Source organism: Carcharodon carcharias, chromosome 1, assembly GCF_017639515.1.
Source record: "Carcharodon carcharias isolate sCarCar2 chromosome 1, sCarCar2.pri, whole genome shotgun sequence".
NCBI lineage: Eukaryota > Metazoa > Chordata > Chondrichthyes > Lamniformes > Lamnidae > Carcharodon > Carcharodon carcharias.
The window spans coordinates 148,168,049-148,180,534 of NC_054467.1; the positions used below are offsets into that span (position 1 = coordinate 148,168,049).

At 41.9% G+C, this 12,486-nt stretch overlaps 1 protein-coding gene across 3 annotated transcripts in view; it reads right to left on the minus strand.

The window, feature by feature from the left end:
- The window catches only part of LOC121280888 (atrial natriuretic peptide-converting enzyme-like), a 308,072-nt gene extending 307,738 nt beyond the window's left edge, over window positions 1-334 (minus strand). For all 3 annotated transcript variants that reach the window (XM_041193245.1, XM_041193240.1, XM_041193264.1), the window contains exon 1: window positions 241-334. In XM_041193245.1, the coding sequence (XP_041049179.1) occupies window positions 241-309 (69 nt within the window). In that variant the 5' untranslated portion in view covers window positions 310-334. The remainder of the gene's footprint in view (window positions 1-240) is intronic.
- Window positions 335-12,486: the final 12,152 nt, after the last annotated feature.

Consider the following 12,486-nt stretch of genomic DNA (forward strand, 5'->3'; position numbering starts at 1 on the left):
CTCAGGCTGCTGGCATAATTCACCTTATTTCAACAAACAACAAACCATTAAAACGCAACTAAAGAAAGTTAAGCCGTTTCATTCTCTGCCAACTCAAGAAGCCTACTAATTTCGAGTTACTGTTGCGGTGGAACAAACTGGTATTTTAAGAAAGTAAAAGAGACACACAAAAAACCTTCCAGGGCAAAGGAGCCTAAAGCTCTTCGTGCTGTTGCACATGCCCCTCGGTTTGTCCCTTACCCTAGGAGTGCTGACTTGCTGGTACTGCTCCTCAGGCTTGAGAGGAGCGCATTGCTGAGCTGACAGCATTGTAGGTTAGGCTGTATCCTGCGATCACTGTTTCCCTCTCCTCATTAGACTGCTTGAGAAGTCTCACTTGTACTCGATTTCAATAGGCTCACGCTGAGCTCACAATACTCGACATTTCGGGACGTAAAAAAACTAAACCCCTCCCGCAACCTTGCATTGGCAGCGCCTTAAAGCAACACTGCACTGGCAAAGGCTGAACAATAGTCAGTGTAATCCAGGTACACTTCAGAGTGTCATGTCAGTGAAGCCAAATTGAAATGTCATTCACTATTACGTTTAGTTTCATTTTTCAATGGCTTACTCTAACAAAACACAAAAGACAAAGAAACACGAGAAATGTTTCTGCAATCCGGAGCTATGGATATTCAACGATGAACTGCAAATTGAGAATGGCTTCTTGGTTTTAACTGCATGTATACCAACTCTGGGTGACTTCATGTACTTTGTACATCCACATACAGACAAATTAATAATGTTTTCCTTGATATTGAAGAACAAAAAAGTGGGAACTGAGACTAATTCTGAAAAATTGGAGTAATTTACATGATCTGTGTAAGCTTTTATTCAGTGGGAGAACTCTCGTCCTGGACTCTGAACGTTGTAGGTTCACGTTCCATTCCAAAGAATTGAGCATTTAATCTAGACTGATACTGTGGTGTAGTGCTGTGGGAGTGCTGCATTATCAGAGAGGTCATGTCTTGGGTGAGATATCATTTTCATGAGTTAACAGATAGCGTTGATGTGGTGTTCACGGATCTCCAAAAGGCATGTGATAAGGTGGGACACAGCAGGCTTGTCAGCAAAGGTAGAGCCCAGAAAACAAAAGGGACAATAGCAGTATTATTATGAAATTGGTTGAGTGAAAGGAAACTGAGGGTAGTGGTGAACAGTTGTTTTTCAGACTGCAGTAAGTTGGGTTCCCCAGGAGTCAGTATTAGGACACCTGCTTTTTCTGATATATGTTGATGACCTAGACTTGGGTGTACAGGGCACAATTTCAAATCTTAAAGGTGACACAAAACTTGGAAGCATTGTGAACTGTGAGGAGGATAGTGATAAACTTCAAGGGGACAAAGATGGATGTGGAATGGGCGGACAAGTGGCAGATGAAATTTAATGCAGGGACATATGACATAATTCATTTTTGCAGGAGGAGCAAGGAGACACAGTATAAAATAACGGGTACAATTCTGAAGGGTGTGCAGGGGCAGAGTTCATAAATCATTGAAGGTGACAGGACAGATTGAGAAACATTTATAAGCAAGGGCATTGAGCACAAAAGCAAGCTATAATAAACCTGAATAAAACACTGGTTTAGCCGCAACTGGAGTGCTGTGTCCAGATACGGGCACTACACATTAGGAAGGATGTGAAGGCATATGAGACGTTCAAAAAATATTCATAAGATCATAAAAAATAGGAGCAGAAGTAGGCCAATTGAGCCTGTCATTCAATAAGATCATGGTTGATCTAATGGTGGTCTTGGGAGCCCTAGTCCAGGATTCTCTTAAGGTTAACTTGCAGGTTGAGTCAGTAGTTAGGAAGGCAAATGCAATGTTGGTATTTATTTCGAGAGGACTAGAATATTAAAGCAGGGATGTGCTGCTGAGGCTTTATAAGGCTCTGGTCAGACCACATTTAGAATACTGTAAGCAATTTTGGGCTCCGTCTCTGAGGAAGGATGTGCTGGCCCTGGAGAGGGTCCAGAGGAGGTTCACAAGAACGATCCCAGGAATGAAAGGCTTAACATACGAGGAATGTTTGAGGACTCTGGGTCTATACGCGATGGAGTTTAGAAGGATGAGGGGGGATCTGATTGAAACATACAGAATACTGAAAGGCCTGGATAGAGTGGATGTGGGGAAGATGTTTCCATTAGTAGGAGAGACGAGGACCCAAGGGCACAGCCTCAGAGTAAAGGGAAGTCCCTTCAGAACAGAGATGAGGAGAAACTTCTTTAGCCAGAGAGTGGTGAATCTATGGAATTCATTGCCACAGAAGGCTGTGGAGGCCAGGTCATTGAGTGTATTTAAGACTGAGATAGATAGGTTCTTGATTGGTAAGGGGATCAAAGGTTATGGGAAGAAGGCGGAAGAATGGGGTTGAGAAACTTATCAGCCATGATTGAATGGTGGAGCAGACTCGATGGACCGAATGGCCTAATTTCTGCTCCTAGGTCTTATGGTCTTTAAGTCCACTTTCCTGCCTGTTCCCCATAACCCTCGACTCCCTTGTTAATCAAAAAGTCAGCCTTGAATTTGTTCAATAACCCAGCCTTCACTGCTCTTTCTGGAAGAGAATTCCAAAGACTAACAATCCAGTGAGAGAAGAAATTCCTCTTCAAAAGTACTTAATTGGCTATATACATATTGGGACATCCTGAGGTCATGAAAGGTACATATAATTGCCAGTACTTTACTTGTCTTCTTACATGATAAATTTGCTTATTCACTTGCTGGGTTCTGCCAGAGCTCCAGATCTCACTACAGCCTTGGACTAAACATGCACAAAAGAGCTGAACCCCAGAGGTGAAGCTAGAGTGACTGCCCTTAACATCAAGGCGACATTTGGCCAAGTGTGGTATCAAGGAACCCTAGCAAAATTGAAGTCAATGGGAAATGAGGGAAAACTTTCCACTGGTTGGAGTCATATCTAGCACAGAGCAAGAAGCTGTGGTTATTGGAGGTCAGTCATCTCAGCCCCATAGCTTTACTGCAAGATTTGCATAGGGTAGTGTCCTAGGCCCAACCACCTTCAGCTGCTTCATCAATGACCCTTTATAGAAACATAGAAAATAGGAGCAGGAGTAGGTCATTCGGCCCTTCGAGCCTGGTCTACCATTCAATATGATCATGGCTGATCCCTTATCTCAACGCCATACTCCTGCTCTCCCCATGTCCCTTGATGCCTTTAGTGTCAGAAATTTATCTATTTCCTTCTTAAATATATTTAATGACTTCACATCCACAGCCCCCTTTGGTACAGAATTCCTCAGGTTCACCAACCTTTGAATGAAGAAGTTTCTCCTCACCTCAGGCCTAAATGGCCTACCCCGTATCCTGAGATTGTGACCCCTTGTTCTAGGACCCCCAGCCAGAGGAAACATCATCCCTGCATCCAGTCTGTCCAGTCCTGTCAGAATTTTATAGGTTTCAATGAGATCCCCTCTCATTCTCCTAAACCTCACCATTAACCTCCTGGGAATCACCATTGACCAGAAACTAAACTGGATCAGCCATTTAATACTGTGGTCACAAGAGCAGGTCAGAGTCTACTCATGTCCTGACTCCCGAAAGCCTGTCCATCATCTACAAGGCACAATGTTAAGAGTGTGATGGAATGTTCTTGCCTAAATGAGTGCAGCACCAATAACACTCAAGAAGCTCAACATCATCCATGACAAAGCAGCCTGCTTGATCAGCACCCCATTTACTGTCTTAAACATTCCGTCTCTCTATGACCGACGCACAGTAGCAGCATAGTTGTGTGCCAACTATAAGATGTACTGCAGCAACTCACCAAGTCTGGTTGGACAACACTTTCAAAAACCATGACCTCTACCATCTAGAAGAACAATGGCAGCAGATGCATAGGAATACCACCACCTGCAAGTTTCCCTCCAAATCACACATCACCCTAACTTGGAACTATACCACTGTTCCTTCACTGTTGCTGGGTTAAAATCCTGGAGCTCTCTCCCTAACAGTACTGTGGATGTACAACACCACATGGACTGTTGTGGTTCAAGAAGGTGGCTCACCAGCCACTTTCTCAAGGGCAATTAGGGATGAGCAATAACTTCTGGCCCAGCCAGTGATGCTCACATCCCTTGAATGAATTTTTAAGAAGGCCAGAACAGATAAATGTCTGTTAAATTAATTCTGGTTTGATTGGATAATAGCATCTCATATGGGGATGTTATTTCACTGAAAATATAACACACATCTCTACTGCCACACTGAGTGGAAATGTTAACCAAAATCCCTCCAAGCCTCGGTGCTTCTAATCCATATAAAACCTGGATAACAAAACCAGCATTAAATGATTATATTTGTTGTATACACAAAATTGGAGAGAGCAATAGAGGCAGGGGATACAGTAAGAAATTTTCTAAAGGATTTAGACCATTTATGAATTTGGCAAATAGATAATTGAAATTTGTCATTGACAAATGTTAAGTATTACACATATTTTGAAATAAAGAACATAAGAATTAGGAGCAGAAGTAGGCCATTTGGCCCCTGAACCCTGCCCCGCCATTCAATGAGGTCATGGCTGATCTGCGCCAGACCTCAACTCCTCTTTTGTGCCAACTCCTCATAAACCTCACTCTCCGATATTTCAAAAATCTATCTACCTCCTCTTTAAATACTTTCAGTGATCTAGCCTCCACAACTCTCTGGGGTAGATAATTGCAGACATTCACTGCCCTCAGAGAGAAGAAATTCCTTTGCATCTCAGTTTTAAATGAGTGCCCCCTTATTCTGTAACAATGACCCCTAGTTCGAGATTCCCCAATCAGTGGGAACATCTTCTCAACATCTACCCTGTCAAGACCCCTCAGAATCTTGTATGTTTCAATAAGATCACCCTGCATTCTTCTAAACTCTAATGAATTAAGGCCTAACCTGTGTATCCGTTCTTGGTAAGTCAACCCCTTCACCCCAGGAATCAACCTAGTGAATCTCTTTTGAACAGCCTCCAATGCCAGTATGTCCTTTCTTAAATACAGGAACTAAAACTGTATGCAGTACTCCAGATGTGGCCTCACCAATACCCTGTACAGCTGTAACAAGGCTTCCCTATTTTTAAACTCCAATCCCTTAGAACTACAGGCCAAAATTCCATTCGCCTTCTTAATTACTTGTTGCACCTGCATGCTAACTTTTTGTATTTCATGCACAAGAACGCCCAGATCCTTCTGTGCTGCACTTGTCTCTCCATTTAAATAATACTCTACCTTTTGATTCTTCCTACCAAAGTTCATGACCTCACTCTTTCCTACGTTAAACTCCATCTGCCACGTTTTTGCCCACTCACTCAACCTACGCATTTTCTCCCTTATTAGCTTTTCAGTCATCCATTGCTGATGCCTAAAAAATTCCTAAAAGTTCAAAGAGAATTCAAATTTGGATTCATATAGCACTTCCATGTCTTCAGAATGAAGCATTTCACATCCAAAACATTGGTCTTTAAAAGTAGTCAATGCTGCCTTCCAGACAAACACAACAGTTAATTTGCATGCTCCCCCAAAGAGCAATGAGGTAATGACCAGATAATCTGTTGTTAGTTATGTTTATGGATAAATATTGCCATGACACTGGGGAGAACTCTCCTGCTTTTCTTCAAAACATAACATGGGGTCTTCTATGTTTACCTGAGATGGCAAATGGGGTCTCAGTTCCAAGTCTCATCCAAAAAATGGCACCTCCAACAATAAAGCACTTCCCCAGTACTACCTTGGAGTGCCAGCCTAAATCTCTGTAATGGAACTTAAACCCACACTGATAGATTCCAAAGGTAATGAGGTTGAGCTATGAGAAAGATTACAGAACCTTTAACTTTCCAGTCTAGAAAGAGGAAATTATGGGAGAACATAAGAAGGGTCTGAAGAAGAGTCATATGGACTAGAAATGTAAAGACTATTTCTACCTCCACAATTGCTGCCAGTCTTGCTGAGCTTTTCCAGCATTTTTTGTTTCTATTTCAGATTTCTAGCAGCCACAGTATTTGCTTTCATCTTATGACAGAACATGATTGATGCAAAATATCGAATAGTATAGACAAAATAAATCAACTGTAGCCTGGAATGTGTGGGGTTTTTGACAGCAAACTATCAATGTTCTCAATCATTGCCCATCTGAATCTGACTGTAACTTCAGGAGTTAGTGTAAGCACAGATGAACACAGGCTGCACTGTGGATGCTCCCCAAATCCAGCAATCAGTAAAACCAACTGAACTTGCGAGAGCTTCCCCTTTTCCACTCTCATACAGCTTTTAGAAATGCAAAAGGTTAAGCCTTATTCAATGAGGTGTAACTGGGTTTCAAATGGCAATCTGAGTAATAGCTTTTGCTGAACATCTATTCTGGTTCTGAAAAAATAATTTTATATTCCTGGAATGTTATTAAATTATTACATTTTTCAAAACTAGTTTTTTTTAATTAATTTTTTTCATGTGATTTTTTTTTCTTCATTCATGGAATGTGAGCATCAGTAGCAAGGACACCATTTGTTAACCCTCCCTAGTTGCACTTGAGAAGGTGGTGATGAGCCATCTTCTTGAACTACTGCAGTCCATATGGTGTAGGAACACCCACTGCTGGGGAGTCCCAGGGTTTTGACCCAATAACAGTGAAGGAATAGCAGTATATTTCCAAGTCAGAATTGTGTGTGATTTGGAGGGGAGCTTGCAGGTGATGTGTTCCCATGCATATGCTGCTCTTATCCATCTAGGCAGTAAAGGTCACAGATCTGGAAGGTGCTGTCAAAGGAGCCTAGGTGAGTTGCTGCAGTGCATCTTGTAGATGGTACACAATGTTGCCACTACCAGTGGTATAGGGAGTGAGTGTTTAAGGTAGCAGATGGGGTGCCAGTCAAGCAGGCTGTTTTAACCTGGATGGTGTAGAGCTTGTGTTACTGGTGTACACTGATTCAGGCAAGTGGAGCGTATTCCATCACACTTCTGACTTGAGCCTTGTAGATGGCGGACAGGCTTTTGGGAGTCAGGAGATGTGTTACTCACTGCAGAATGACCTGCTCTTGGCTAGTATTTATATGGCTAGTCCAGTTCCGTTTTTGAACAATGCCATTGACCAGGATGTTGACGGTGGGGGAATCAGCAATGGTAATGTCATTGAACATGAAGGGGATATTTCATCTTCTATCTTAACCTCTTGTATACGGCCCTATCTTTAATTTGCTTTCTGTAAAACATTTATAAAGTGATTTGATTGCAATGCTTTTCATTTTCTGTCTGAGAATTCTTAATCTGCTTGGACAGCTTGATGACATCGGTCCAGCATAACACTGGGCATCTGCATTAAACTACACGATAATCAATTCTATGTTGAGAGAGTTAAAAGTCTCAGCATAGAGGCTGCTAGAACTCAGAGAGCATTTTACTTTAAGGTCAGTTAGTTTGCTTGCTTCACCACTGATACCAAAATCTCACACAATATAACTCCAAAGTATGCCCAAAAAAATTGGATGAGAAGGTGTAAATGAAAATTAATTGTATGGAAATTTTAGAATGGGAATAAGGGAAAAAAAGGGTGATTAGCTTAAGAATTTAAGAAATAGAAGCAGGAGTGGGCCATTTGGCCCATCAAGCCTGCTCCACCATTCAATAAGATCACAGGGAACTTTTACATCAACTCCACTTTCACACCCTCTCCCCGTGTCCTTTGATTTTCTAATGCCCAAAAATATATCAATCTCATTGACTGAGCATTCACGGCCCTCTAGGGCAGAAAATTCCAAAGATTTGCAACCATTTCTCTGAAAAAAATTCTCCTCATCTTAGTCCTAAATTCCCAACATCTTATCCTAAGGCTGTAATCCCAATTTCTAGACTCTTGATGTGAGCATTGCTAGCAAGACCAGCATCTACTATCCTTAATTTGCCTTGTAAGGTGGTGGTGAGCCGTTTTCTTGAACGGTTCCAGTTCTTGTGATGTATGTACACCCAGTATTGTTAGGGAGGGCGTTCCAGGATTTTGACCTAGTGACAGTGAAAGAATGGTGATATACTTCTAAACCAGGATGCTGTGAATCAAAGGGGCACTTGCAGGCTGTGGTGTTCCCATGCATCTACTACCTTTGAAATTCTGGGTGGTAGAGTTCAAGGGTTTGGAGCTGTGGAAGGAGCCTTGGCAAGTTGTTGCTGTGCATCTTGTACAGTAGATGATACATTCTGCATTGGTAGCAGAGGAATTGCCAATCAAGTGGGTTGCTTTGCCCTGGATAGTATTGACCTTCTTGAGTGTCATTGGATCTGTCTGATTCAGGAAAGTAGAAGCATATTCCATCATACTCATGACTTCTGCCTTATAGATGGCAGAAAGGCTTTGGAGAGTCAGGAGGTCTCGGCACTTAAGTGGCAAATAACATTCGCGCCAAACATCAACTTAAGCCTGAATGTTGTCCAGGCCTTTCTGCATGCGGGCATGGGTTGACCATCTCCAGAAAGAGGGAATCTAACTGCCTGCTTTGACATTCACTTGACATTATGCGGAATCCCCCCACTATCAACACCCTAGAGTTACCAATGACGACTACAAAAACCATTGGTGGGGTAGTGGTATTGATACTAGCTATCCAGAAGCCCAACCTAATATCCTAGGGACATGGCTTCAAACCCCATCACAGCAGCTGGTAGAATTTAAATTCAGCTACTGAAATCTGGAATCTAAAAAAACTGGTCTCAGTAATAGCATGAAAGTATTATAACAGCCCATCTGGTTCACCAATTTCCTCTTGGGGGGAAATCTGCTGTCCTTACTCGGTTCTGGTCTACATGTGACTCCTGACCCACAGTAGTGTAGTTGACTCTGAAATGGCAGTGAATGCCACTCAGTTCAAAGGCAATTAGGGATGGACAACAAATGCTGGCTTTGCCAGTGATGTCCACATCCCATGAAAGAATAAATTTTAAAAAAGGTTTTTATGCAGGTATAATTGTCAGCATAATTCATATAAGTCAGTAACTATACAGACCAATTGACATATCAGTTTAATATTTACACTTGTTCTAAAAGCAATCAATTACCCTAGTGAAAAGCACGGATGTATGCTACTCTCCTGTATCTCCTCTTATCGCGAAAGGGGTGCTCTCACCACCTGTCTTTAATCCCTACTGGCATTTATAGAGTTAGTAAAGAACTGGCTATGCTTTTATTGAACAAACTCCAATGTGAAGCAAAGTTACATATCAAAAGCATAACGGTATCTAAGTATAAAAGGTATTGGTTATCTTTTCTTAATTCATTTGCGGGAAGTGGGTGTTGCTGGAGAGTCTGTCATTTATTGCCCATCCCTATTTGCCCTTGAGGTAGTGGTGAGCTGCCTTCTTGAACTGCTGCAGTCCCTGTGGTGTAGGTACACTCAGAGTGCTGTTAGGAAGGGAGTTCCAGGATTTTGATGAAGCAGCTGAAGATGTTGGGCCTAGGACACTACCCTGAGGAACTCCTGCAGTGATGTCCTGGAACTGACCTCTCCTGTCCTGGAACAGTTCTGTTGAAGAGTCATACGGACTCAAAACGTTAATTGTGTTCCTCGCCACAGATGCTGCCAGACCTGCTGAGTTTTTCCAGGTATTTTTATTTTTGTTTTGGATTTCCAGCATCCGCAGTTTTTTGCTTTTACCAGTTTTGCTAGGGCTCCTTGACGCCTCACTTGGTCAAATGCTGCCTTGATGTTAAGGGCAGTCACTCTCACCTCACCTTGGGAGTTCAGCTCTTTTGTCCATGGCTGTAATGAGGTCAGGAGCTGAGTAACTCTGACGGCACCCGAACTGAGCAGGCTATTGCTAAGCAAGTGTCGCTTGATAGCACTGTTGATGACCCCTTCCATCACTTTAGTGATGATGGAGAGTAGACTGTTGGGGTGGTAATTGGCTGGGTTGGATTTGTCCTGCTTTTCATGCACAGGACATACCTGGGCAATTTTCCACATTGGTGGGTAGATGCCAGTGTTACAGACTCCAAAATACACTAAAGCTAATGTTGTGAGACCACCTCTGGTAAGTAACTGCAACAGCAACTTGCAATTGCAGCTTACAGGATCTTGCACAAGGTATTGTATATATCCATCTGCTTAGAAAGCTCTATAATGGGACAGCTACAGATTGTTGTAAGAGTGAATCGCTTGATGTTTTGCCATTGGTTAGACTCCCCCTCCCCGATTTAGATTTTCATATTTTTTGCATGCTAGTTGCTGCAACGAGAGCTGACTTTGTCGCAGTGGAGAAAAATGGGCATCTGGGACCTGAATGAACAGAGTAAGTAATTGTGTATCCCTTTAACCAATCAGGTTGAAAAATTGTGAAATTAACAATGCAAGGACTGGGAAGAAGGTGTAAATTACAGAGTGGATGAATTTAATATCAAATCAGGTACAGAAATAAATTAAAAGAGGGAATGGTTGGATTGAACTAAGAGAAAAACACAAAGGAAAAGTAAAAAGAGATCTTTAAAATTTGAAGACTATTAAAGCCTGAAAGAACGAGGCTTCACACTTATAATTTTTAACTTAATTTTCTGTGCAGAGAGCTCGCCTAACAGAAATTAGTAATTATCATGTCATTAAAAGGGTCTTTAGACTTAACTTTCAGTGGCAAGTTTACTTTATATCTACCATGCAAATACAGCAACTTCACACAGTAGAGTGCATGCCAATGGTGAGCCAGATGGGAAGATGCAGTTTTGTGAATCTAATGGCAGAGCAGTTCAACTAAGATAGCTACTTTTGGATTAAAGCACGCATCTTCCCTTGCCTGAAGTAGTTATATCATTTGCACATAATTAATAGTGTGTACCATTAGTCTCACCATTATTTTGACACCAAATTATGACTGATTAACATTGCTCAGACAGTTCATCAGATGCCTTGGAAATTTCACAAACTTACTTTTAACTATTTTTAAAATTAGGAGAAAAATGTTGTTGCCTGCTCTTTAATAACATTAACAACCTAGGTGATTGTGATTGTTTCAAGTATTCAAATACAGAGCTCCTTTGCCACCAAGGTTTGCATGAGCAATATCACCTGGATGTGAGAGCAGTACCCACTGTCATTTCAGACAAGCTGCCATTCAATTAGATGGCTGTAATTTTATAACCACTTTACCTATAACCAATCAAATACGTATTGTTGCTGGGCTGGTAATCTGGGGACCTGGCTTCAAATCCCACCACAGCAGATGGTGGAATTCGAATTCAATAAAATCTGGAATCAAAAGTCTATTGTTGGCTATAAAACCATTGTTGATTGTTGTAAAAACCTATCTGGTTCACTAATGTCCTTCAGGGAAGGAAATCTGCTGTCCTTACCTGGTCTGGCGTGCATGTGACTCCAGATCCACAGCAATGTGGTTGACTCTTAAATGCCCTCTGAAGATGGGCAATAAATGCTGGCCTAGCCAGTGACGCCCACATCTCATAAATGAATTTAAAAAAAACTTTCCCCACAATAGCCCTGGAACATCCAATTTTTTTCACCAGTTTCATTGCTTCCCATTTTAGTTGGCGTGCTGCACACCTTGCCTCCGGCATTTGAACTTGAACAGCTGGAAAGCACATTTTACATGGCTGGCTGAAGCCTGCAGTCCAGGGGCTTCCGTTTCAACAGCTCCAGTACCAACCACTTTGGAATCATTGGCCTAATCTGTGATTACACACTGATTTCACTACCTCAGCCACTTGGTGTCTGTGTAAATTGAAGTGTAAGTACACCATTAATATACTTGGCCTAAATAGCCAAGTGGTTATGGTACTGGGTTTGTAATCCTAAGATCAAGAGTTCAAATCTCACACTGGCAAACAATGTAATTTCATCTGAAAAACAGATAGAAATGTGTTTGTACTCAAAAGAGTTACACAACATCTGTTACATCATCAAAATATCAATCAAGAGTTCAAATCTCACAATGGCAAACTATGAAACAATGTAACTTCATCTGGAACAGATGGAAATGGGTTTGTACTTGAAAGAGTTACACCATTAACACAGAGATCTTTTTAACATGCTAGTGAATCATCAAATTTATTATTCTATTTGATCTCTCAGATAAACAACAGCATTTGGTAGCAGTTTTTACTTTTGATGCACTGGGAGCAGAAGTGGCAGTGTGGAGAGGGTGTTGTTGGTGGGTGGTGGGGGTGGAGAGGCACAGTTGACTAAGTGTGATGGAGGTAAGCATGCAACAAATCTAGAGTTCTGAGTTTTAACTCCACAGCGAGATTTTGCCTACAAATCAACCTGATTGACAGGCTTAGCTTCCAGTCAAGCAGGCACTCTACAGAGGGTCCCCAAAGACAGGCTGGTCATCCCAATGCCCGGCAGGAAACAGATCCCATGGGGGTTCCAATCATCGATCCCAAGGTGGGGAGGGTTTATATGTGGGGGATTCTGAATGTGGGGAGTTTGCGAGGCCGGATGGAAGCTCTTCTGCTCCTC